We start from the raw sequence: 27,978 nt of genomic DNA, 5'->3' as shown, positions 1-27,978 counted from the left end.
CATTGACAGAGCCCCCCCCCCCCTCGATTCACCGGCGAAAACTGGCCAAGGTCCCGACGCCGTGGTTCTAACCACGTTTTGCCTGTCAGGAACGGCCAGTGGCGGCTGCGGAGTCAGTCCATGGCTACCTTGGTAGCGGGCGGGGGTATCCTTCACCGGGGGTGGGTGGGGGCGGGGGGGGGCCTCAGGGACGGCCAGGCTAGCGATCTGGCACCACCGATCTGCGGGCGATCTCGGGGGGTCCTATATTTTCGGGGCCAGTCTGCAGGGTCTTCCCCAAAGTGCAGGGCCCTGTATCGGCAGGCAGAGCTGCGAGGAGTACTCTGGGGCACTGCTAGCCCCCTTCAGCTAGGAGAATCACTCTGGACTTTCTTCAGGAAAGTCCAGAGTGAAACGCCTGCGTTTTAACGCTGGAGTGGGGACATAACCCCATTACTGGAGAATCCCAGCCCATGTTTTGTACAATGGAGGTATACCATTTCTGGAGTTTCTTCCTCTTTATTACTCTAGAACTTTTTAGTTCATATTATGCTTGTAGGAGGTGAACTCTTATGTCTTTAATTTTCCCAACATCTATGTAAAATTCATAGATTGTCTACCTGACAAGAAATAATCCTTTTCGATGTATTTCTGATCCAGGTTTTGCTATGCATCCTTACCTGATCTCCCTTGAATTTGAAAGGCAACAGGATAACATAATACTACATTTTGACCGGCATTCGCTGTCAACAAAATCAAAACACAGCAAGAGAACAAGCAAATAAAAATAACTGCTAAAAAGTAGCAGAGTGCCAATGGATAAATTTAGAGGACACAGCTGCTCAGTGATCTAAGCTCAGGTAATTAGTGGGCATATCAATCACTAGCTGTTGACAATATCACATATAGGTCTATAGGTTGCTGTGATATTCTTTACAGCTGCTTGGCAGGACTCTGTACCATAAAGGTTGAGCGAACTGACAATTTTCCTTGTTATTGATAATGTAAGAAGGGTAATTGACTGTTCCTGCGGGTGTTTGTAAACCACACTTCAGTTATTCCATCCTTTCTGAGCCTGAGCTCATCTTGCTCCTCCATGCATAGGTTGCTAAAGCTATTTCTTTGTTCCTTTATCCTATGTTTTGCTTTCCCGCTCCTGGGGCACTGATCAATACCTGCTTCTTGCCCATGGTTTAACAGAGAACCTGCAGCTCAATAATCACTCGTCCTCTCTTCCCAGCCCAAGTAATGTAGCAAGCATCTTATGACTAAAGTTCAATAAAGTCAAAGCTTTTCTGTCTTTTGGTGTCACTAGTCAAAATAGTTCTGTAGAATGGAGCAAAAAGCTTGCACTTTCTACCCAGATTGTCCATAAAAGTAGTGCGGAGGAAAATATTTTCATCGTTGCCGTTTATTTTTCTTAAAATATATAGCACCCTATGACAAAGTGCTTGGCACTTTTCAGAAAGTAGTAGTTCCAGATTGAGAATGCAATTCAGCAATTAGCTGGGAAAATGAGTTAACAACTTGCCCTGCTATTTAAAATGAAAGTAAATTACATTAATGAAAAAGTATCAAATGCCAGATCTTCAAAAACATTCCAACTATGGGGTAGTAATTTCTAAATAAAGGTTCTGGCTTGTATTTCATTTTTATACATCTGTGTTTGTTCGGAATGGGGATAGCAATAAAGTGAAGTTCATTGAACGGTTGTTAGTGGGACCTGCTGGAGTAAAAATAAAAATGCACTTAGACCTACTTAAACTGCCCATAAAATGCACATCCTTATCAAACCACATAAACCCATCTCCTGACAAAAAAGATCGTAGAAAAACATTTTTTTTCTTTAATCTTTCTGGCATCTTAAAATGATCAAACCTTGGGTTGTTTGGAGTATCTGTTTGAAATTAAAATGACTTTGTGCCCACTGTTAAGCATCATTCATCAGTGATATTGGGTGTGAAAAATCAGCTTTGTCCAAAATGGCAGAAACCCTTTTAGCGTAGTGAGAAAATAAAAATGCTGTTTACTTAACAAAAATCAATGAGTTAGGAAGTAATGTGTTGCTTATCACAGTTAAAGTGAAGCCATACCTTAGTTTAAAATAAGATAATTATGACATGCCTCATTGTAATAATGACAACTTTGCTTGTTGACTTCATTGCAAGCTTTTCTTTCTCAGTGTAAGTGTCTGATGCTCTGTGCAGCTTCAGTTGCATCATGCGTCAACACAAATTAAAACATTGTGATAAGATGCTCCTCATTTCCTGTCAATTGAAATGAATGGACCGAAAGTCAGGTGAGGTATACCCCTTAGATTTTTCAGTCCAGGCTGCCTATATGCAGATGTCACAGGGTCTTGCAAAATTTGTACCATTTTCTACCCTGGCTACTCTGCCTGATTTTCAAATCTACAGGCATTGACATGATATGGGCCAGAACTCAGTGAAGATTATATCTTTGATATCCCTTTGGGATTAATTTGTCCAGGTTTACATGGCAGTTAAGTGCTTTGCAAGGACAGTAAATTGTTTGAAAGATGCCCACCATTTGACCACATGCTGAGGAACTAGGCAACCATTGAGAGGCTGGAATAAAGTGACAGTTTTAGCAGGCATTGTACATATTAGTCTAAACCATAGATCCTCAAAGAGGATTCCTGAATCAGGTAGAATTTATATTTAGTGTTTTCTTTGAAAAACAGAGTTTGGATTTTAAATTACTGATGCAGTGGAGTGAGGTACAGAGGATAGAGTGGAAAACATAAGTGAACACACATCAGCCAAGCCCAACCCTAGCATGACCATGTCATTTATGGATTTCTTCACCAATTGAGTGACTGCGATGGAAACTCTTGAGTGTATTTCAATTCCAGTATTTAAAGGGATACTCCAAATATATATTTTTAAGGATTTTGGAAGCACAACAGAAGGAATAGAAAAAATGGGTTCCTGATGTTCAAAGGCTACACCTCGTTTTGGTCACACCAACCTGGAAGCTGTAAACGCCCTGCAAGGAAGAAAAGCTTGTTGGTGAAACAGAGAGATGTGCCTGGAGTTTGCCATGTGCTAGCAGCAGGGACATGGTGTTATGCTCATGGGTTCAATGCCAAAAGTGATTTAATGACCTACGTAATGCAGGAAAGATGGGTAGTGGCAAAATAACCTTCATTCTGTCTGTACATCAATCAAATTCCACACCCTGCCCTCTCAAATCTTCTCCAGTACATTATTTCTCGCACCAACTTAGCTTGCAGCTAAATGCACCCTTCTACTCCGCACTTCTTCACATCCCTATATGTCCATCCACCACTGATAATCATCTTCATAAATATGCAAATATATTCCTCCCGCTTATCATCATCCTCAACAAATTCTCCCCATCCATCCATTCAACTCGTTTTTATTCTGAGTCATGGAACCTTCTTTCCTTCCTTGAAGGGGAAAACAGCGCAGAACATCAGGAAGAGGCCCAGACATGGCCCTTGAACCATCTCTCAACTGACAGTTTTAAAGGAGGAGACAGTTCTGGACATCAATGAAATCTAGGCATGTTTGGCTATTCAAAACATACGTGGGATAACACCAAGCAAACCCCTAGGGCCATGCTGATGGTTCATAAATCCTGTGCCCTCAGCACCTGAACTGAACCAGTTCAGGAGGATAATGTGGGTCAGGTGGATGGATGAAGGTTAGTTGCGAGATGTCAGAAGGATAAATGCTGAACCGAGAGGAGGAATTCAGGAAAAAGAGATGCAAGTGATGAAGCTGAAAATGGTCATGGAAAGAGTTTAAAATTGCTCTACTGCTGCATGTTTCTTTCTGTTTTCCATCCTAAGTATGCTTGCACTCTTGAATGTAATCCCAGGTTTTAACGGGCAGCACGGTAGCATAGTGGTTATCACTATAGCTTCACAGTGCCAGGTTCAATTCCCGCTTGGGTAACTGTCTGTGAGGAGTCTGCACGTTCTCCTCGTGTGTGCGTGGGTTTCCTCCGGGTGATCCGGTTTTCTCCCACAGTCCAAAGATGTGCGTTGGCCTTGCCAAATTGCCCTGAGGGTTGCAGGGTTAAGGGGATAGGGTAGAGGTACGGGGTTAAGTAATGTGCTCTTTCCAAAAGCCGGTGCAGACTTGATGGGCTGAATCGCATCCTTCTGCACTGTAAATTCTATGATCTACGAATGAAATAAAAACAGATTTTGCTGAGCATTCCCACTTTTAATCTCATATTTCCGGGCAACATCCAGCACTATATCCTGTTTTGGGACATTTACACTGCATGGCAATTGGAGAGTTGTCACAAGCACCTGCTGGAGTCGGTTCCCTCCCTCGAGCCAGATGTCGATCTGAGTGCGGTTGAGCGGGAGCAGGTCCACACACACGGCTTCATCTGGGATCGGGTGTTGTGCTGGCGGTTCCCTTGGAGACTGATTGTTACACCGTTTAACACCAAATCACAGGTGCGCACATGACCTTGCTCCTGTGTTCATCTTGGAGCTATTGTTGCTGCATGGTTGTGTTATTATCAATCAAATCACAAATAATGATCCCAGCCTCCGAAATCCTTTTGAAGTTTCATAACCCACGTCTAATTACTGCGCACACCGGAGCATCGTCATCCAAGGCAAGTACAGGGCTGAATCAGGCCTTTTAACAGGTTTCCACCTCAGCACCATCGGTTTAGATGAGAACAGCGAGTCTAATTGGCAAAGTTACAGAGCTGGGCCGCTCTTGGTGTTCCCACGCTGCATCGTCCTTAGGTTTGCTCGGGCCAGCATGCCATATTCATTCTTATTTATTAATATAACACGCAAATGTATGCACATGATTGTTAAAGTGTATCTGCCGCTGACTAGGCTAGCAATCGGCAATTGTTCTACAAATAGTGCATGTTTCATTTATTGCCAGAATTTAAATGAATATTTAGCCGTTTCGTATGAATTCTTCAACACTTGAAGCAACCTTGCAACATTCAAATTCTGTTCTGTACATAACTTATAAAATTACGGGACAGACATTTTATAGATGTACATCTATTTTAGCAATAGTGCAGTGAAGTTCAAGAACCAAATACATTTAATAAAAGTACTTTACTAAAAAAAAAAATCAAATATTGCATTCCACTTGGCTAGGTTATGTTGGAGGAGCTGCGGCTGTTCTCCTTGGTGCAAAGGAGTTGCAGTCTAAGGATACGGAGTTGACCGTTTATGACGAAGATGAGAACTTTCTTCACCCAGAGAGTGGTGAGCCTGTGGAATTCACTGCCACATAAAGTGAGTCACCTGATGAAGGAACTATGGTCCGAAAGCTAGTGACTCCAAACAAACCTGTTGGACTTTAACCTGGTGTTGTAAAACATCCCATCAGCTGATGGTCTGAGGAGGACACATATTTAAAATTTTGGAGAAGAGATTATAGGAAGAATGTGAGGAAGAACCTTTTTATACAGCAACTAGTAATGGCTAAAACACACTTCCCAAGAGGGTGGTGGAAGCAGAGGTGATCAAAAGTAAATAAACTGCAGTGTCATGAGGAATAGACTGGGGGAATATGACTGATTGGATTGCTCCACTGAGAACCTGTACAGACCTGATGGGTTGAATGGTCTCCTGTGCCATAAATCACTCCATTATGAGCTGGATTTTATGTTTTTCGGCAGGGTAATAATAATCTATAATAATTAACTTAAGGGATGTAGAATAGAAAGTGAGTGGTCTTCTTGCCCCGTCTGTGCCATCTCAACTCAACGACTCAAACTTCAGATGGCCAATTAGCAACCACTCAGCAGGAAGGAGGCCAATCGGCAGTGCAACAGGTTCCATGCCCAATCGATAGTCACGGCCGTGTGCCATGCAACAGAGGGCTTATGCCGTGAACAGAGTCGGTTACAGCTACAAACCTAAGGCCCCCTACTCTCTCAAATTCTCTTTATTTCTTATGTTTCAGAAAAGTTATTAAATAATTGGGGGGGAGGGGGTTCGGTCATCCTGATTTACAGCTGTAAACATCAGCCCCTTGACACTTTGACCTTATTCAGATTTAGTTGAGGCATAGAGGGATCACGTAATATGTTGATTAACCTGGCTGATTGAGCTTTACTGTTGACTGTTGCACTATCTGAACTTCAAGATTCATTTATATCTCTAATTCTACACATATAGTTCATAACATTGCAGTGATAGCAATGTGTTTAATTTACAATAGATATGCTTAAACAGTTCAATCCTTTGAAACCCAATAGTATCTGGTTAAATTTAAAATGTTCTTAATAAGAAATGTGGAAGCTGATTAATGTGACTATTTTCATGCTAGAATCAAAATAATAAATTACCATTGCTCAGAAAAATCAAATAGAACACATGTCTTTAAAGAAACATTTTGGATTTCAGTCTTGAATAATTATAAGACATCCATTGGCTCTAAATTATTGAGGCAAAATTGGGCTTGAGTATTCTGAAGCCAATTAAATTCCAAAGTGCCATCTGTGAAACCTGATCAAACCTCTGATAGAAAATGTGCTGGATATCAGATTGACAACGGGATTAGTGGGTGTTCAGTTAACATCCACCAGCTATATGCAGTGCAGGCAGCTCATGATATGAATCAGTGTAAAATACTTAATTGAGACCAGAGCTGCTATTTTGGAGTTCCATGCTCCAGTTTACTCTTAACCTCCCACAGCTGACGTGTGTTCAACAGCATGAAGGGCCATTGACTAGCATTATTTAAAGAGATTGACACCGATTACAGGTTGGTTGGGGATTATTTCTTCTGGCAGCAACTGCAATGTTACGGGCGCGATCTAACGAAAAGGTTTCAAAGTGTCATTTCTGCAGGTTTGGCTGGGTGTTTCTCCCTGGCTTTCTCAGCAAGCTCCCCACTGCTATCGAACCAAACTTAGTCAATGTGGTGAATGTATTCACCTAAGTATGAACTGTCTGTATAGTACTGTGACCTATGACCTGGAAATGATAATACGGTCTACTTCCAGGGACTGTATTGGAACCCTAGTGGGCTCTGCCTCTGGCTCCGCCCTCACCGGGGGATATATAGACCGGCCATCTGTGGGTGGCACTCATTTGTACAACAGATACTGGCAGGCAAGTTCCTGGATAATAAAGCCTAGTATTCACTCGTTCTCACGGTCTCACAGTGAATTGACGGTATGTTATTCTCTAAGTCTGACTGAAGACTTACAGTTAACACAAGTTCTTTATTCAAAGGGTTCGTTCTGCTTCCAGAGCTCAACTCGATGTAAAACAGTCAAGACTTATGACTAGTGAAACTAAGATAAACTGCCTATGCTGAACTGTCTCTGGGTTTTTCAAAGAGGTGGATCTTACCTTGGGCTCGACCCTTTATACCCATCTCTGATGCTGCCCTCTAGTGGTGCTGTGACTGTTACATCTGTGCTGCAGTCCCTGGTGTATGTGCAGATGTATGTACAGATGTACAGATCACTACACCCCCCCCCTTTTGAGTTGATATGTTTCCTAAACTGACCGCAAGAAAACTGTACAGAACAAATGGTGAGAATAAGCAAATCTGCACACTGCGAAAATGATAAAGTAATACAGAAACAATTAACAGTATTATGAGTCCATCGTTAGAAATGTTCATATTTGTCTTGTGGGTGTGTTGAAGTGTCGTTACAAATCTAGCCGGTCGAGTGCCCTACGGCATCTGCTGGAGCGTCATAACGGTGGAGGTGGGGATGAGGGTTTGATGTCATCAAGAGTCTGGTGTTGTCTGGCTAGGAACGTCCTGTGGACTAATGGACTTGGTCAAGTCCAGTGTGGGAAACACTGGCGTTGTAGGCCGAAGCATTAACAGATCCCGGCGGTTGCGGCGAAAGAGTACCCCTACCGACGACTTATCAATGTAGGACTGCGGTGCCTCCTGCCTGATCACCATGGCTGGCTCAGACCATCCGCCTTCTGGTCCCTGATCCTGACGATGTAGCCCATGTTCAGTAGCTTAAGTGGGATCATATGTTGATCATAGTATTGTTTTTGTTTGGACCGTAGTACCCGCATTTTGTTGAGTACCAAAGCGTTATCGGGGTCTCGGAATTGAATTGCCGGTAGGGTTATCCGGATGTTCCTGCCAAAGAGCATCTGCACTGGCAACAGTCCTGAGCTCAATGGGGTTGCTCGGTAGCATAACAACGCTAGGTTGATGTCCGAGCGGGAATCTGTTGCCTTACTAATAACCCGTTTAACGATGTGGACACCCTTTTCCACTTTCCCATTTGACTGTGGGTAGCGGGGACTGGATGTTACGTGCCGAAAGCTGTATCGGGCTGAGAACTCTTTCCACTCCCAGCTCGCGAAGCAGGGCCCATTATCTGACATCACCACACGCGGGATTCCATGTCGCGCGAATGTCTCCTGGCACGCCTTGATGACAATGAAGACATGAGATCATGGAGTTTCATTACCTCCGGATAGTTTGAGTAATAGTCCATGATCAAGACGTAATCACGCCCTGTGGCATGAAATAGGTCAATGCCCACTTTTGTCCACGGTGCCATTGTGAGTTGGTGTTGCTGCAGTGGCTCTTTACACTGTGCGGGTTGATGTCTTTGACAGGTGTCACATGTCATGACCATGTCCGTTATGTCTTGATTCATGCCGGGTCAGTACACAGCCTGTCATGCTCGCCTTTTGCATTTCTCAATTCCTAGGTGGCCTTCATGAATCTTACGTAGCGTCTCGGCGCGGAGTGTGGCCGGAATCACAATCTGCACATTGCGTAGCAGCAGGCCGTCAACTTCAATCAGTTCTGACTTGACATTCTGAAATTGTGGACATTGTCCCCTCGTCCAACCGTGCTGGAGTAGGTGCAGCACCCTCCGTAAGGTTGCATCTTTCTGCGTCTCCTTTCGGATTAGGCAAAGCTTCTCATCCGAAGCAGGCAAATTCTCCATGCATAACTGTGTTTGGGCCTCGATTTCTCTGATAGGGGCTGATGGTGCGTTGTCAGTGCCAATTGATCGGGACAGTGCGTTGGCAATGGCAAGATCTCTTCCTGGAGTGTATATTAGGGTGAAGACATACCTTCGCAGCTTCATCATGATGCGCTGCAGACGAGGTGACATGTCATTTAGATCCTTGTCTGTGATATGGACCAACGGTCTGTGGTTGGTTTCCACTATGAACGTGGGCAGGCCGTACACATAGTCATGGAACTTCAGAATCCCAGTGAGGAGTCCGAGACATCCTTTTTCGATTTGTGCATATCTGCACTCAGTTGCGGTCATGGCCCTGGACGAGTATGCCACCAGGACCCAGTCAGACTGGTCGTCCTGTTGGAGGAGAATGGCGCTAATCCCTTCCTGGCTGGCATCAGTAGAGATCTTGGTGGGTCTGGTTGCGTCAAAGAAAGCAAGGGTCAGTGCCCTCATTAGTTGCTGTTTGAGATCCACCCATTCATTTTGGTGATGTTGTGTCCACTCAAACGCAGTGGTCTTTCGTAGGAGATTGCGTAAAGCTGCCGTCCGTGCAGACAGGTTTGGGATGAACCTGCCGAGGAAGTTGATGAAGCCCAGAAATCGTAGCACCGCATTCTTGTCATGGGGCGTCTTCATGGTCCCGATTGCAGCGATTTTCACCTCATCAGGGCTGACACCCTGACATGATATGGTGTCACCCAAAAAGGCAAATATGCATTTTGCCTGGCTCAGTTTCAAACCATATTTATGAATCCTCTGAAACACCTTCGTCAGACGACAGAGGTGTTCTTCTTCAGTGGTGGACCATACAATGATGTCATCCACATAGACTCTGACACCCTCGATACCCTCGGTCATTATCCTGTGGAAAATCTCTTTGCAGAGATAATGCCAAAGAGCATGCGATTGAAGCAGAAATGTCCAAATGGCGTGTTGAACTTGCACAGTAATCTGCTCGAATCATCGAGCTGTATCTGCCAAAACCCCTGCGGGGCGTCGAGCTTGGTGAAGATACGAGCATTCGCCATCTCAGACGTGATCTCTTCACGCTTGGGGATGGGGTAGTGTTCCTGGCGAATGTTCTGGTTCAACTATGCATATGCGAAGATCTCCAGAAGGTTTCTTAACACAGACAATGGAGCTAACCCAGTCAGTCGGCTGTGTGACTCGCGATATGACGCCTTGTGACTGCAGTCTGTTGAGTTCCGCTTTCAACTTCTCCCGCAGTGGAGTTGGAACCCTCCTGGGCGGCTGAATGACGGATTTGCCATCTGTCTTCAGCATGATTTTGTATTGGCAGGGTAGGGTGCCCCAACCTTTGAATACGTGGGGGTATTCTTGTAGCCTGCTGTGGATTTTAGCTTCCAGACTTGATGGATCCTGGGTGTGCATGTAAATGCGGTGCACCAGCCGCAGGTCTTTGCAGGCCTGAGCGCCTAACAGTGATGATTTATTGTCGTCTACAATCTCGAATCGTAGCTGCTTGCGTATCATCTTGTTGTCCACCCGGAGATTGCACGATCCCTTTGAGGCGATCTGATTGCCGTTGTAGTCCTTCAGCCAATGTGCAGCGGGTATTATTTCATGGTCTCCTGGAATCGAATGGAGATCCTTGCTAGTGAGGAGATTAGCTGAGGCCCCAGTGTCAAGCTTGAAGACTAATGGAAAGTCATTGACTTGCACAATCGCAGTCCACTCACTGCTGGAATCAATGCTGTTGACCGGGTGAGGCGTGGCGATTGTTGCGTCATGTTCCTCGATTGTCTCGATCGTGTCCACAACAAGCGAGCTGTCGCAAACGAGGTTGTCCTCGTCCGAGGAATACTCATCTTTGGGTATTTTGTGCTCCGTTGAATCTATGCTTTTTACATTGACGTTCATGTGTTTCTGTCTTGTTGTCTTCATTTGCAGTGCAGCTCTGCACTGTGAGGCAAAGTGGTTGTATTTGCCACACTTTAAACATTGTTTTCCAGAAGCTGGACATTGCCCTTTTAAGTGGGCATGTCCGCAGCGGGGACACGTCATGATGCTGTCCCTCCACGCTCGCGCATGCGCAGTAGGCCTTTCTTCTGTGTCAAATCTTCGGGAGAACTGCGCATGCGTGTGGCCTGCATTCAGGTTCGTGTGTGCGGGATTGCCGCTAGAGGAGCGCCTTCTTGATGCCTGGGCCACCATTTTGACGGGCTCGACCTCGTGGTGAAGGCCTTTGTCCCGGTAAGTAAACTCCTCATATTCTTCTTTACTTTTTTCATAAGTAGAGCATCTTTGCATGGCAGTTTCTAGGGTTAGGTCTTTTCGTTTAAGTAAGGATTTTCTAAGTCCCTCATCAGATATACCATTGACTATCTGGTCTCTGATGAGGTAGTCACGGAGGATTTCAAAGTTGCAGGATTGAGCTAGTAATTTTAAATCAGTTACAAAACTGCTGAAAGATTCTCCCAGTTTTTGCAAACGCCGGTGAACTTGAATCTTTCAAATATCTCATTGACTTCAGATTGACAGTGGGTTTCAAATTTTTTGATCATTATTTCCAGCTTGCCCTTGTCCTCCTCTGCCAGGTAGGTAAAGGAATTATATATTTCTAGTGCCTGCGGCCCAGCCAGGGATAAGAGCAAGGCTATCTTCCTGGCATCAGACGCTGATGTTAGTTCCTTAGCTTCTAAATATATTTTGAACTGTTGTATAAAAAGTTTCCAATTGGAATGCATATTACCAGTGGTCTGGAGCAGGCATGGAGTTTGGATTGGGTCCATCGTACCGATTGGTATCTGAAGACCCGAATGCTGCAACGTCGAATGTCTGGTTTAAGTCCTCTTCTCTTGCTGTTGTCTAGCTGGCTTGCTGAAATCACACCTGGTCCCATATGTTATTCTCTAAGTCTGAATGAAGACTGGAGAGTTACAGTTAACACAAGCTCTTTATTCAAAGGGTTTGTTCTGCTTCCAGAGCTCAACTAGATGTAAAACAGTCAAGAGGTATGACCAGTGAAACTAAGGTAAGCTGCCTATGTTGAGCTGTCTCTGTCTGCTGCTGCTCCCTAGCTCTGTGCTTCTCAAAGAGGCGGATCCTGCCTTGGGCTCGACCCTTTATACCCGTCTCTGATGCTGCCCTCTAGTGGTGATGTGACTGTTACATCTGTGCTGCAGTCCCTGGTGTATGTGCAGATGTATGTACAGATGTACAGATCACCACAGACGGTATAATTTATTATCCAGTGACAGCACCATGGAAGCCGCTCTAAAGCCAGGTAAGCTCGAACTCGACACGCGAGCGACAGAGGCCAAGGAGATCTTCAAACACTGGCTTCGCTGTTTCGAGGCCTACCTCGACTCCTCCACAACGCCTCTCTCTGAAACCCTCAAGCTGCCACTCCTCCACGCTCGGGTGAGCCATCGAATCTCTGTGATGAGAGAGAAAGCTGCCACGAACGAGGCGGCGGTCGCGACCCTCAAGGCGCATTTCGTGAAACCCGTAAACGAGGTGTTCGCCCGTCACCTTCTCACTACTCGCTGTCAACGCGCCGGGGAATCGCTGGACGAGTACCTGGAAAACCTGACCCTACTCGCAAGGAATTGCAGCTATCGGGATGTGACGATGGAGGAGCACATGAACCTACAGATCCGGGACACCTACGCGGCTGGGGTCCGATCGGACTACATCAGGCAGCGCCTGCTGGAAAACGGGACCACTGACCTGCGGGACACGGTAAAACTAGCGAGATGGCCTACCAGAGCCTCAGTGCGTTCCCCGCGGACCCGGCGAACCCCTCATGGACACCATCAATGCGGCCCCCATCGGACCCGACTACATCACAGGCCTGTGCTGCGCGGCTGCCCGTCCAGACCGGGGAACCGCAGTGCTACTTCTGCGGCCAGGGTCAACAACCCCGGCAATGTTGCCCAGCCCGCACAGCGACGTGCAGCGACTGTGGCAAAAAGGGACACTTCGGCAGAGTCTGTCTGGGCCGACCTAAAGCCCAGAAGTCGAAAACTCACCAGGCCCGACCCATAGACTCACAGAACTGCAGACCCCACATTGTGGCTGCGTGCCAGCCGGGAACGCCCCCTTCAGATGCGTCATCAGCCTTGTGCGACTCGTGGGGGCTGGCATCTTGGCCGCCGGCTCCAACACCGACCGACATGTGCAACCGATGGGGGCGGCCATCTTGGTCACCATCTTCGACCCAGCCCGACATGTGCGACTCATGGGGGCCGCCATTTTGTGATACCGCCGACCACACAGGCTACCTGCAGCTTGGCGCAGTCACCCTCGACCAGTCGCAGCCAAAGCACCTGAAAATTTCCATGATGGTCGTCCGGGTCAACAGGCACGAGATCCCCTGCCTTTTCGACTCCGGGAGCACGGAGAGCTTTGTTCACCCTGACACGGTAAGGCACTGCTCTCTTCACATCTACCCCGCATCCCAAACAATCTCCCTTGCCTCCAGATCCCATTCGGTTCAGATCTGGGGGTACTGTATCGCTAACCTCGCGATGCAGGGCGCCGAGTACGCTAGTTTTAAGCTGTACGTCCTCCCTCACCTCTGCACCCCCCTACTGCTTGGATTAGACTTCAAATGCAGTCACCGAAGCCTGACCCTACAGTTCGGTGGACCCTTACCCCCTCTCACGGTATGCAGCTTCGCGACCCTCAAGGTCCCCCCCCCTTCCCTCTTCGCGAACCTCACTCCCGACTGTAAGCCCCCAGGAGCAGGCGGTACAGTTCCCAAGACATGATTTTTATCAAGTCTGAGGTCCAGCGACTGTTGAATGAAGGGATCATCGAGGCCAGCAACAGCCCCTGGAGAGCGCATGCGGTGGTCGTCCAGACCGGGGAAAAGAATCGGGTGGTTGTGGACTACAGCCAGACAATTAACCGGTTCACGCAACTGGATGCGTACCCACTGCCCCGCATAGCGGAGATGGTCAACCGGATCGCACAGTACCGGGTGTTCTCAACGGTCGATCTGAAGTCGGCCTACCACCAGCTCCCGATCTGCCCGGGAGAGTGCCACTACACTGCCTTCGAAGCGGCCGGCCGACTCTTCCACTTCCTCCGGGTCCCTTTCGGCATCACTAATGGGGTCTCGGTTTTTCAGAGAACGATGGACCGAATGGTGGACCAGTACGGGTTGCGGGCTACATACCCGTACTTGGACAATGTTACCATCTGTGGCCACGATCAGCAGGACTATGACGCCAATCTTCAGAGGTTCCTCCAGGCTGCCCAACCCCTCAACCTCACATAAAACATAGAGAAGTGCGTTTTCCGCACTACCGGACTAGCCATCCTCGGTTACGTCGTGGAAAACGGAGTCCTAGGGCCCGACCCTGACCGCATGCATCCTCTCACAGAACTTCCCCTTCCCCACAGCCTCAAGGCTCTCAAACGATGCCTGGGGCTGTTCTCCTACAATGCCAAATGGGTCCCCAACTATGCGGACAAAGCCCGCCCACTTATTAAAACCACCACATTTCCCCTGACGGCTGAGGCCTGCTTGCCCTTCAGCTGCATCAAGGCCGACATCTCTAAGGCCGCAATGCACGGGGTGGACGAGTCCGTCCCCTTTCAGGTAGAGAGCGATGCGTCAGATGTCGCCCTGGCTGCCACACGCAACCAGGTGGGAAGACCAGTAGCCTTCTTCTCTAGAACCCTCCATGCTTCCGAAATCTGACACTCCTCGGTCGAGAAGGAAGCACAAGCCATAGTGGAAGCCGTGCGGCACTGGAGGCACTACCGAGCAGGTAGGAGGTTCACCCTCGTCACCGACCAGTGGTCGGTTGCCTTTATGTTTGACAACGCACAACGGGGCAAAATAAAAAATGACAAAACCTTGAGGTGGAGGATCGAACTCTCCACCTACAATTACGATATTAAGTATCGTCCTGGGAAGCTCAATCGCGGCACATGCGCCAGCGCAAGATAGTCGACTTGGGGCTATCCACGATGACCTCTGTCACCCAGGGGTCACCGGGCTTACCCACTTTATTAAGGCCCGCAACCTGCCCTACTCCACTGAGGAGGTCAAGGCCATGACCCAGGGACTGCCAAGTCTGCGCGGTGTGAAAACCGCACTTCTACCGGCCAGACAAGGCCCACCTGGTAAAGGCCTCCCTGCCCGTTGAGAGCCTCAGTATTGACTTCAAAGGGCTCCTCCCCTCTACCAACCGGAATATATACTTTCTCACCCGTCATTGATGAGTACTCCCACTGCTCCTTCGCCGTCCCTGCACCGACATGACCTCAGCCACTATAATAAAGGCACTGCACAGCATCTCCACGCTGTTCGGTTTCCCTGCCTACGTCCACAGTGACCAGGGCACATCGTTCATGAGCGTCAGTACCTGCTCAGCAAAGGCATCGCCTCGAGCAGGACTACGAGCTATAACCCGCAGGAAAGGGGCAGGTGGAGAGGGAGAACGCAACGGTATGGAATGCCGTCCTTCTGGCCCTCCGGTCTAGAAGTCTCCCAATCCCCCACTGGCAGGAGGTCCTCCCTGATGCCCTCCACTCCATCAGATCACTCCTCTGCATGGCCATGAACCAGGACTTTAATCACTGGCTAGCTTGCTTTGAGGCATACATCAACTCAGCGACCACCCCTGTTCCAGAGGCTCAGAAGATGGAGATCCTGTACTCGAGGTTGAGCTCCAACGTGTTTCCGCTGATCCAGGACGCCCCGAACTACGCCAACGCCATGGCGCTTCTCAAAGAAAACTACGCACAAAAAACGAACACGCTCTTCGCCAGGCATGTACTCGCCACTCGCTCTCGACTCCCTCTATGGTGAGTCTGTAGAAGACTTCTGGCGGGCCCTAATCCCACTCGTCCGGGACTGTGACTGTCAGGCCGTTACGGCCACCGAACATTCCAACCTTCTTATGCGGGACGCGTTCGTAACCACCTACCACCCCTCACTGTGTGCGGCCTCGCGACCCTAAAGATCGATCCGCCTCCCCTCTTCGTCAATCTAACCCCGGATTGTAAACCGGTTGCCACCAGGAGCAGACGGTACAGCACCCAGGACAGGACCTTCATCAGGTCCAAGGTCTAGCGGCTGCTTCGGGAGGGCATTATCGAGGTCAGCAACAGCCCCTGGAGAGCCCAAGGGGTAGTCGTTAAAACTGGGGAGAAACACAGAATGGTCGTGCACTACAGTCAGACAGTCAATCGGTACACGCAACTCGACGCGTACCCCCTCCCACGCATATCTGATATGGTCAATCAGATTGCACAGTACAGGGTCTTCCCAATGGTAGACCTCAAATCTGCCTACCACCAGCTCCCCATTCGTAAATCAGACCGTCCATACACCGCTTTTGAGGTGGACGGTTGTCTCTATCACTTCCTCAGGGTTCCCTTCGGTCTTGGTCTTCCAAAGGGAGATGGACCGTATGGCCCCGGGAGGTAAAGATGGCAGCGCCCACTGGCTGCGCGTGGTCCGGGGAGGTGAAGATGGCGGCTCCCACTGGTCGCGCGTTGTCCGGGGAGATGAAGATGGCAGCGCCCATTGTGTGTAGGCTAGAAGGGTGGGGGCGATAGTGGCGACTGAGCGGGCCTGGCACACCGTGGCAAAGTGCCCCTTTTTGCCGCAAGCATGGCAAAGGGCAGCGCGGGCCGGGCAGCATTGGCGAGGGTGCTTCTGCTGGCCGCAGAAGTAACATCGGGGACCCCCGCGGTGCGCAGGCTGGCATGTGATGTAGGCGTACTGGCTGGGTAAGGCCCCCGCTGAGGCGGCCGTCTGTGGGGTCCATAAGCGGTAGGAGGGGTGGGCCGCGTGGCTGGTGGGGTAGGCCTGAATGTTACGTGAGGCAACCGTCATGGAGAGCGCTAGCTTCTTTGTTTCAGCTAGGTCGAGCGTGGCCCCTTCTAACAGTCTTTGGCGTATGAGGCCTGACCCAATCCCCGTTACGAATGCGACCCGCATAAGAAGGTTGGAATGTTCGGTGGCCGTAATGGCCTGACAGTCACAGTCCCAGACGAATGGGATTAGGGCCTGCCAGAAGTCTTCTACGGACTCACCAGGGAGTTGAGAGCGAGTGACGAGTACATGCCTGGCGAAGAGCGTGTTCGTTTTCTGTGCGTAGTTTTCTTTGAGAAACGCCATGGTTTCACAGGTCGGCGCAACATCGAGGGCCGAAGGGCCTGTACTGCGCTGTAATGTTCTATGTTCTATGGCGTCGGCATAGTTCGGGGCTTCCTGGATCAGCAGAAACATGTTGGAGCTCAACCTTGAGTACAGGATCTGTGTCTTCTGACCCTCCAGAACAGGGGTGGTCACCGAGTTGATGTGCGCCTCGAAGCAAGCTCGCCAGTGATTAAAGTCCTTTTTGGCGTCGCTTGATTGCGGATCCAGCTGCAGGCGATCTGGTTTGATTCGGAGGTCCACCTTTTAGAAAATCTTAGAGCAATAAATTGAGGCACGATCAATTGAACAAAGACGTGAGTTGGATACAACTGAGGCTTTATTGCTCTAAGATGTGTGGCCTCCCACAACAGCTGGCGAAATGCTGCTGAATGGAGGACACGCATATTTATACTCTGCCTACTGGGCGGGGCCAGCAGGCAGGGACTACCAGCGAACCTGTAGTACAGTGTCATGTGAGAGTGCCTTTAAGAAATGGATGTTTAAGCAATGCACCTTTAAGAAATGCAGTGATGTCAGAGTGTGGGTGGAGCTGGGCTTTAGCTCAGCCATTTTGAAGTTTCAGTTTCAGTTTTGGGAGAGAGCAGCTAAAAGGTGCCTGGCTGGTTTGCTGTGAGATGCTTGAAAGGAGAAAGCCAGTTTGAGGAGAAAGCGGGGAGTGTCTGTGCGTTTTGCAAAGAGCTGCAGGAAGAAAACACAGAGTTGGTCTGTGGATGTCTGCAAATCCAAAGACTATAAATATATTGAATGTAACCTTGTTACAGGTGAAGTCTTTTGGGTGTTTGAAGGAACATTTTGAGGGATATTTAGTGTTGTATTATTTTCGGGGTTATCTTTGAAGTTAGGGGTGTTAAGTGACTCAATGTTTATTTAAAAGGTTAAGTTGAGTTCATGGACTAGACATTGTTTAGTGTTTAAAAACCCACTTGTCCATAATTGTAATACCACACCTGGGGAACAAGCCGTGTGCTTCAAAAGCAACAAATCTATTAAAGGAGGAGGTTGGCTGAACTCCATGATACATTTTGGGGTTCTGAAAACACCTCTCCCATAACAACAGGTCTTACCTACATCACCTAATACAGGTGCAACAGTGGTTTACCACACCTACGTGGCGTACCTCGACGGCCACCAAGATACTGTCTCCCTCAGGGACCTGGCACCAGCAGGTTACACACACACACACACACACACTTCTCCGGCCCGGCGCCACGCTCCCTTCCCCCGGAGCTCCCAGCATTAACCCCATCAGGACCATCCATCCTTCCCCTGCCCACACCTGAGGATGAAGAGGATTTCGGCACGCTCCTGGAGTCACCGAACATCAGGCAGCATCGACATCGCCGCCACCGCTTCATCGCTCCCAGCGGAACATCAAGGCACCAGACCGGTTAAATCTCTAACTGGCACCGGACTTCAAAAGACATTTTTTTCTGATCAAATACTGTAAATATAAATTCATTGCTGCATATAGTTCTCCACCATCCCTGCTGGACTCAATTTTAACAGGGGGTGATTGTGGTAAACCACTGTTGCATCTGTATTAGGTGATGTAAGGTCGGACCTGTACTACAGGTTGGCCGGTAGTCCCTGCCTGCTGGCTCCGCCCAGTAGGTGGAGTATAAATATGCGTGTCTTCCATTCAGCAGCCATTTTGACAGCTGCTGTGGGAGGCCACACATCTTAGAGCAATAAAGTCTCAGTTGTATCCAACTCTTTTCTTTGTTCAATTGATCGTGCCTCAGCCTTCAGATCGACCGTGGAGAACATACGGTATTGTGCGGTCTGGTTGACCATCTCCACTATGTGGGGGAGGGGATACGCATCCAGTTGCGTTAACTGGTTAATTGTCTGGCTGTTGTCCACAACCATCCGGTTCTTTTCCCCGGTCCGGACGACCACCACTTGCGCTCTCCAGGGGCTGTTACTGGCCTCTATGATCCCCTCACTCAACAGTCACTGGGCCTCTGACTTGATAAATACCATGTCTAGCGAGCTGTACCGCCTGCCCCTGGTGGCAATGGGCTTACAGTCCGGAGTGAGGTTCGCAAAGAGTGAAGGGGGGAGACCTTGAGGGTCGCGAGGCTGCACACCGTGAGGGGCGGCAAGGGTTCGTCGAACTGTAAGTTCAGGCTTCGGTAGGTCAGGCAATCTGAGCAGTAGGGGGGTGCAGAGGTGGGGAGAACGTAGTGCTTGAAACGGGTATACTCTGTGCCCTTTATGGCGGGGTTAACGATACAGTACCCCCGGATCTGGACCGAATAAGACCCGGAGGCAAGGGAGATTTGTTGTGAGGCGGGGTAGGTGTGGAGGGAGCAGCGCCTTACCGTGTCGGGGTGGACAAAGCTCTCCGTGCACCCAGAGTCGAAGAGGCAGGGGGTCTCGTGCCCGTTGACCCGGATGACCATCATGGAGTTCCTCAGTGGTTTCGGCTGCAAATGGTCGAGAGTCACCGCGCCCAGCTGAGGGTAGCCTGCGTGGTCGGTGGAGTAGCAAGATGGCGGCCCCCATGTGTCGCACGTGTCGGACGTGGTCGAAGATGGCGACCAAGATGGCCGCCCCCATCTGTCGCACATGTTGGTCGGTGCTGGGGCCGGAGGCCAAGATGGCGGCCCCCATGAGTCTCACGTGACGGTCGGTGTTGGGGTCGGCGGCCAAGATGGAGGCCCCCACAATTCACATGATGCCGATGACGCGTCAGGGGAGGGCGTTCCGGACAGGCACACCGCCACATTGCGGGGTCTGTGGGGCTGTGAGTCCATGGGTCGGGCGTGGTGCGTTTTCGATTTCTGGGCCTTGGATCGGCCCAGACAGACTCTCGCATAGTGCCCCCTTTTCCCGCAGTCGCTGCACGTCGCCGCGCGGGCTGGGCAGCGCTGCCGGGGGTGTTGGCCCTGGCCACAGAAGTAGCTTTGCGGTTCGCCGTGCTAGGCTGGCAGAAGCGCGGCGCAGGCCTGCGGTATAGGGGGGTCCTACGGGGGCCGTGACAATAGTGTCCAGGAGGGGGTTCTGGTAGGCCACCTCAAGTGAGGTCGCTAGCTTTACCGTGTCCCGCAAGTCGGAGGTTCCGTTTTCCAGCAGGCGCTGCCTGATATAGTTCGAGCGGACCCCCGCCACGTAAGTGTCCCGGATCTGTGAGTTCATATGCTCCTTCGCCGTCACATCTCGGTAGCTGCAGTTTCTTGCGAGTAGGGTCAGGGTTTCCAGATACTCGTCTAACGATTCTCCGGCGCATTGACGGCGAGTAGTGAGGAGGTGCCTAGCGAACACCTCGTTCACGGGCTTCACGAAGTGCGGTTTGAGGGATGCGACGGTTCCTCATATGTGGCCGCTTTCTCAATCATTACCAAGATTCGATGGCTCACCCGAGCATGGAGGAGTCGCAGTTTGAGGGTTTCCAAGGGCGCCGTTGCTGAGGAGTCGATGTAGGCCTCGAAGCATAGAAGCCAATATTCAAATATTTCCTTGGCTTCGGACGCGCAGGCGTCGAGTTCGACCCTGTCTGGCTTTAGAGCGGCTTCCATGGTGATGTACATTCAATCCACAGAGAGGCAGCGAGAGCGAGTGAACATAAGGCTTTATTAGTCATGAACTTGAGTCAGTAGTACACATGAATGCCGCCCACAAGAGGCCGGCCTATATATACCCTGGTGTGGGCGGAGCCAGAGGTGGAGCCAAACCGGGGTTACAGTACAGTACCTGGAAGCAGTTCATATCACCGCTTCCAAGTCATCGGTCACAAGTTATGGTATCATGCATGCATTATGGTGAATACATTCACCACATTAAATCCTAGTATTCACTCGTTCTCACGGTCTCACAGTGAATTGACGGTATAACAGTCAATTTTGTGGGCCCTGGGCAGTTCCTCTCTGGGCTAGCCCGCACTTTTCATCACTGGATTATTTTCATCACTGGGGAGCTGAACTTGGTGGCCAGACCGGCTCCACTGAAATCGGGCCACCATTTTGAAAGAGTGCCCCGATCTCTAAGTGATCTTGAGGGTCCCCCCCCAGCCATGGGCAATGTCAGGCCTTCCCACGGACCCTTTTAAATTTCTCCACACCGCCACACTCCTCAACCTAACTTACAACAAGGAGAAGTGTGTGTTCAGCACAAACCGATTAGCCATCCTCGGCGATGTGGTTCAGAACGGAGTTCTAGGGCCCGACCCCGACCACATGCGCCCCCTCATGGAACTCCCCCTTCCCCACTACCTCAAGGCCCTCAAACAATGCCTGGGGTTCTTTTCGTATTACGCCCAGTGGGTCCCAAACTATGTGGACAAGGCCCGCTCACTCATTCAATCCACCGCTTTCCCACTGACGGTCGAGGCTCACCAGACCTTCAATCGTATCAAGGCCAACATCGCCAAGGCCGCGATGCACGGGGTCGATGAGACGCTCCCCTTCCAAGCCGAGAGCGATGCATCAGATGTCGCTCTGGCCGCCACCCTCAACCAGGCAGGCAGGCCCGTGGCATTCTTTTCCTGCACCCTCCATGAAATTCGGCACTCCTCCGTCGAAAAGGAGGCCCAAGCGATCGTTGAAGCTGTGCGACATTGGAGGCATTACCTGGCCGGCAGGAGATTCACTCTCCTCACTGACCAATGGTTGGTTGCCTTCATGTTTAACAACACACAGCAGGGTAAGATCAAAAATGATAAAATCTTGAAGTGGAGGATCAAGCTCTCCACCTACAATTACGAGATTTTGTATCGCCCCGGTAAGCTCAACGAGCCCCCCGATGCCCTGTCCTGAGATACATGTGCCAACGCACAAGTGGACTGACTCCGGACCCTGCACGACGATCTCTGTCACCCGGGAGTCACCCGCTTTTATCACTTCATTAAGGCCCGCAATCTGCCCTACTCCATCGAGGAAGTCAGGGCTATCACCAGAGTGTGATAGTCACCACTGTTGTATTATATTGTATACATGGGTATTACGGTAAAGCCCCTGTACTACAGGTACAGGGGTCGATCTCTACCTGCTGGCTCTGCCCAGGAGGTGGAGTATAAATGTGTGTGCTCTCTGAACAGCAGCCATTTCGTAAGCTGCTGTAGGAGGCCACACATCTCTGTGTAATAAAGCCTCGATTACTCTCCACTCTCGTCTCGTCGTAATTGATAGTGCATCACAGAGACTGCCAGGTCTGCGCAGAGTGTAAACTGCACTTCTACCAGCCAGACCGTGCGCGCCTGATGAAGGCCTCCCGCCCCTTTGAACGCCTCAGCGTGGACTTCAAAGGGCCCCTCTCCTCCACCAACCGAAACACATACTTTCTTAATGTGGTTGACGAGTATTCCCGATTCCCCTTCGTCATCCCATGCCCCGATATGACGTCTGCCACCATCATCAAAGCCCTCAACACCATCTTCACAATGTTCGGTTTCCCTGCCTATGTCCACAGTGACCGGGGATCCTCATTCATGAGCGAGGAGCTGCGCCAGTATCTATTCAACAGGGGCATTGCCTCGAGCAGGACGACCAGCTACAACCCCAGGGGAAACGGGCAGGTGGAGTGGGAGAATGGGACAGTCTGGAGGGCTGTCCAGCTGGCCCTACGGTCCAGAAACCTCCCGGCCTCCCGCTGGCAGGAGATCCTCCCCGACGCACTTCACTCGCTCCTGTGCACCGCGACCAACAAAATCCCTCATGAACATCTCTTTGCCTTCCCCAGGAAGTCCACCTCCAGGGTTTCGGTCCCAACGTGGCTGGCAGCTCCAGGACCTGTTATCCTCCGCAAGCACGTGCGGCTCCACAAGGCGGACCCGTTGGTTGAGAGGGTACAGCTACTCCATGTGAACCCTCAGTACGCCAACGTAGCGTACCCCGACGGCTGCCAAGACAGTCTCCCTCAGGGATCTGGCACCAGCTGTGTCCCCACCCCCCTGCCACCCCTCCCCCGCCGCACCCCACCGCAGCCCTCGCTCCAGGACAATCCGTCCTCCCCTTGCTCCCACCCGGGGATGACGAGGATTCGACACGCTCCCGGAATCACCGAAGACCAAGCCGACGCCTGAGTCACCACCAGCACTGCGGCGCTCTCAATGACAGATCAAGGCGCCCGATCATCTAAATTTGCAACCTCCTCTGTAATTTTAAAACCAATCTATGTATATAGTTTTCCACCACCCCCGCTGGACTCATTTTTAATAGGGGGTGAATGTGGTAGTCACCACTGTTGTATTATATTGTATAAATGAGTATTACGGTCAGGCCCCTGTACTACAGGTACGGGGGTAGATCCCTACCTGCTGGCTCCGCCCAGGAGGCGGAGTATAAATGTGTGTGCTCTCCGAAAAGCAGCCATTTCGTAAGCTGCTGTAGGAGGCCACACATCTCTGCTTAATAAAGCGTCGATTACATTCTACTCTTGTCTCGCCGGAATTGATAGTGCATCACCCCCTCCCTCTCTCCCCCCTCCTCCTCCTCCTCCCTCCTCCCCCTCCTCCCTCCTCCCCCTCCTCCTCCCCCCTCCTCCTCCCCTCCTCCTCCCCCCTCGTCCCCCTCCTCTCCCCCCCTCCTCTTTCCCCCCCCCTCCTCTTTCCCCCCCCCTCCTCTTTCCCCCCCCCCTATATGTAAGGCCATTGAACGAGGTGTACGCGCAGCATCCCCTCACTACGCACTGCCAACTTCCCGGGAAATCGCTGGAGGAGTATCTACGTGACCTCAAAATCCTTGCACAAAGTTGCAACTACCAGGCCGTTACAGCCACTCAACATATGGACCTCGCAGTCCGGGACGCCTATGTGGCTGGAGTCCGGTCCAACTACTTGAGACAGCGCCTACTCGAGAAGGGTGCCCTAGATCTGGAAGAAACGGTAAAGCTAGCCTCCTCCCTAGGAGTAGCGTTCCAAAGCCTCAATGCGTTCCCGTCTGATCATGCGGCCCCCTCGTGGACCCCGGACCAAAGAGTACCCCAGGCCTGAGCCGCGCGGCTGCCCGCCCAACACTGGGGGCTACCCTGCTATTTCTGCGGCCATCTTCAGCACCCCAGGCAGCGCTGCCCGGCCCGGAACGCGAACTGCAGTGACTGCGGGGAAAAAAGGACATTTTGCTAAGGTTTGCCTGGCCATGTCCAAACCCTCAAAATCGCATTCCCGACCCTCAGACTCACAGTCCGCAGATCCCGCAGTGTAGCAGCTTGCCTGCCGGCTCCGCCCCCGGACGCGTCATCGGCCTCGTGCTATTTGTGGGGGAAGCCATCTTCGCCATCCTTGCCCACGCGGCCTGCCACGTGCGACTCGTGGGGGCCGCCATCTTGGACGCCATCTTCCTCGCCGCCCGACATGTGCGACCGATGGGGGCTCCCATCTGCAACGCCGCCTGACACGTGCGACCGATGGTGGCAGCCATCTTGGGACCTCCCCAGCACCTCCAACCACGCCGGCTACCCGCAACTCAGCGCGGTCACCCTGGACCAGTCGCGACCCAAACACCTCCGGAGCTCCATGATGACCGTCCGGGTAAATGGGCACGAAACACCTTGCCAGTTCGACTCTGGGAGCACGGAGAGCTTTATTCACCCAGACATGCTAAGACGCTGCTCGCTCCCAATCTTCCCGGCACACCAAACCATCTCCCTCACTTCTGGGTCGCACTCGGTGCAGATCCGGGGGTGCACTACCGCAACCCGAGCAATACAGGGCGCCGAGTACGCCGATTTTAAGCTATATGTACTCCCTGACCTCTGCGCTCCTCTCCTGTTGGGACTGGATTTCCAGTGTAACCTCAAGAGCCTGACCCTGAAGTTCGGCGGGCCCCTACCCCCACTCACCGTATGTAGTCTCGCGACACTAAAAGTCGACCCTCCCCCGCTCTTCGCAAACCTCACCGCTGACTGTCAGCCAGTCGCCACCAGAAGCAGGCGATACAGCATTCAGGACAGGAGTTTTATCAAGTCCGAGGTCCAGCGACTCTTGCGGGAGGGAATCATCAAGGCCAGTAATAGCCCCTGGAGAGCTCAGGTGGTGGTCATCAGGACCGGGGAAAAGAACCGGATGGTTGTAGATTACATCCAAACCATAAACCGGTACACGCACCTTGATGGGTACCCCCTTTCCCGGATCGCAGACATGGTTAACCAGATCGCGCACTACCGGTTGTTCTCCACGGTGGATCTGAAGTCTGCGTACCACCAGCTCCCAATCCGCCCTGTGGACTGCCACCACACGGCCTTTGAGGCAGACGGCCACTTCTTCCAGGCACCTACCACCCTCTGCGTAAAAAACTTTCCATGCACATCTCCCTTAAACTTTCCCCCTCTCACCTTGAAATCGTGACCCCTTGTAATTGACACCCCCACTCTTGGAAAAAGCTTGTTGCTACCAGCCTGTCCATACCTCTCAGAATTTTGTAGACCTCAATCAGGTCCCCCCTCAACCTCCGTCTTTCCAACGAAAACAATCCTAATCTACTCAATCTTTTTTCATAGCTAGCATCCTCCATACCAGGCAACATATTGGTGAACCTCCCCTGCACCCTCCCTAAAGCATCCACATCCTTCTGGTAATGTGGTGACCAGAACTGCACGCAGTATTCCAAATGTGGCCTAACCAAAGTCCTATACAACTGTAACATGACCTGCCGACTCTTGTACTCAATACCCTGTCCGATGAAGGCAAGCATGCTGTATGCCTTCTTGACCACTCTATCGACCTGCGTTGCCACCTTCAGGGTACAATGGACCTGAACTCCCAGATCTCTCTTGACATCAATTTTCCCCTTCCATTGACCATATATTCCGCTCTTGAATTAGATCTTCCAAAATGCATCACCTTGCATTTGCCTGGATTGAACTCCATCTGCCATTTCTCTGCCCAACTCTCCAATCTATCTATATTTTGCTGCATTCTCTGACAGTCCTCCTCGCTATCTGTAACTCCACCAATCTTAGTGTCATCTGCAAGCTTGATAATCAGACCACCTATATCTTCGTCCAGATCATTTATGTATATCGCAAACAACAGTGGTCCAAGCACGGATCCCTGTGGAACACCACTAGTCACCTTTCTCAATTTTGAGACACTCCCTTCCACCACTACTCTCTGTCTCCTGTTGCCCAGCCAGTTCTTTATCCATCTAGCTAGTTCACCCTGAACCCCGGATGACTTCACTTTTTCCATCAACCTGCCATGGGAAACTTTATCAAACGCCTTACTGAAATCCATGTATATAACATCTACAGTCCTTCCCTCATCAATTAACTTTGTAACTTCCTCAAAGAATTCTATTAGGTTTGTAAGACATGACCTTCCCTGCACAAAACCATGCTGCCTATCACTGATAAGTCTATTTTCTTCCATATGTGAATAGATCCTATCCCTCAGTATCTTCTCCAACAGTTTGCCTACCACTGACGTCAAGCTCACAGGTCTATAATTCCCTGGATTATCCCTGATACCCTTCTTAAACAAAGGGACAACATTAGCAATTCTCCAGTCATCCAGGATCACACCCGTGCGCAAGGATGCTGCAAAGATATCTGTTAAGGCCCCAACTATTTCATCCCTCGCTTCCCTCAGTAACCTGGGATAGATCCCATCCGGACCTGGGGACTTGTCCACCTTAATGCCTTTTAGAATACCCAAAGCTTCCCCCTTCCTTATGCCGACTTGACCTAGAGTATTTAAACATCCATCCCTAGCCTCAACATCCATCATGTCCCTCTCTTCCAACTTCTTCCATCGGGCAGGAGATACAGAAGTCTGAGAACACGCATGAACAGACTCAAAAACAGCTTCTTCCCCACTGTCACCAGACTCCAAAATGACCCTCTTATGGACTGATTTCATTAACACTACACCCTGTATGCTTCATCCGATGCCAGTGCTTTTGTAGTTACATTGTATATGTTGTGTTGCCCTATTATGTATTTTCTTTTATTCCCTTTTCTTCTCATGTACTTAATGATCTGTTGAGCTGCTCGCAGAAAAATACTTTTCACTGTACCTCGGTACACGTGACAATAAACAAATCCAATCCAATCCAATCTCCTTGGTGAATACCGATGCAAAGTACTCATTAAGAATCTCACCCGTTTCCTCTGACTCCACGCATAAATTCCCTCTTTTGTCTTTGAGTGGGCCAATCCTTTCTCTAGTTACTCTCTTGCTCCTTATATACGAATAAAAGGCTTTGGGATTTTCCTTAACCCTGTTAGCCAAAGATATTTCATGACCCCTTTTAGCCCTCTTTATTGCGTGTTTGAGATTTGTCCTACTTTAACGATATTCCTCCAAAGCTTCATCAGTTTTAAGTCGTCTAGATCTTATGTATGCTTCCTTTTTCATCTTAGCTCGTCTCACAATTCCACACGTCATCCATGGTTCCCTAATCTTGCCATTTCTATCCCTCATTTTCACAGGGACATGTCTGTCCTGCACTCTGATCAACCTTTCCTTAAAAGACTCCCACATTTCAAATGTAGATTTACCCTTAAACAGCTGCTCCCAACCACATTCCCTAGCTTCTGCCGAATTTTGTTATACTTGGACTTTCCCCAATTTAGCACACTTCCTTTAGGACCACTCTCGTCTTTGTCCATGAGCATTCTAAAACTTACGGAATTGTGATCGCTATTCCCAAAGTAATCACTGACTGAAACGTCAACCACCTGGCCGGGCTCATTCCCCAATACCATGTCCAGTATGGCCCCTTCCCGAGTTGGATTATTTGCATACTGCTCTAAAAAAAACTCTCCTGGATGCTCCTTACAAATTCTGCTGCATCTACGCCTCCAACACTACATGAGTCCTATTCAGTGTTGGGGAAGTTAAAATCTCCCATCACGACCACCCTATTGCTCCTACATTTTTCTATAATCTGTCTACATATTTGTACCTCTACTTCACGCTCACTTTTGGGAGGCCTGTAGTGTGGTAGCATGCATTAGGG

The 27,978-nt window shown here is 50.1% G+C and overlaps 1 protein-coding gene across 2 annotated transcripts in view; it reads left to right on the top strand.

The window, feature by feature from the left end:
- Positions 1–4,503: 4,503 nt before the first annotated feature.
- LOC140411704 (axonemal dynein light intermediate polypeptide 1-like) overlaps positions 4,504–27,978 on the top strand; it is a 106,285-nt gene continuing 82,810 nt past the window's right edge. For both annotated transcript variants that reach the window (XM_072500726.1, XM_072500724.1), the window contains exon 1: positions 4,504–4,602. In XM_072500726.1, the coding sequence (XP_072356827.1) occupies positions 4,522–4,602 (81 nt within the window). In that variant the 5' untranslated portion in view covers positions 4,504–4,521. The remainder of the gene's footprint in view (positions 4,603–27,978) is intronic.

The sequence above is a fragment of the Scyliorhinus torazame genome, chromosome 4 (assembly GCF_047496885.1).
Source record: "Scyliorhinus torazame isolate Kashiwa2021f chromosome 4, sScyTor2.1, whole genome shotgun sequence".
Classification (NCBI taxonomy): Eukaryota; Metazoa; Chordata; class Chondrichthyes; order Carcharhiniformes; family Scyliorhinidae; genus Scyliorhinus; species Scyliorhinus torazame.
Note: the sequence above shows the minus strand (reverse complement) of the source record. Positions and strands in the feature narration are given on the sequence as shown.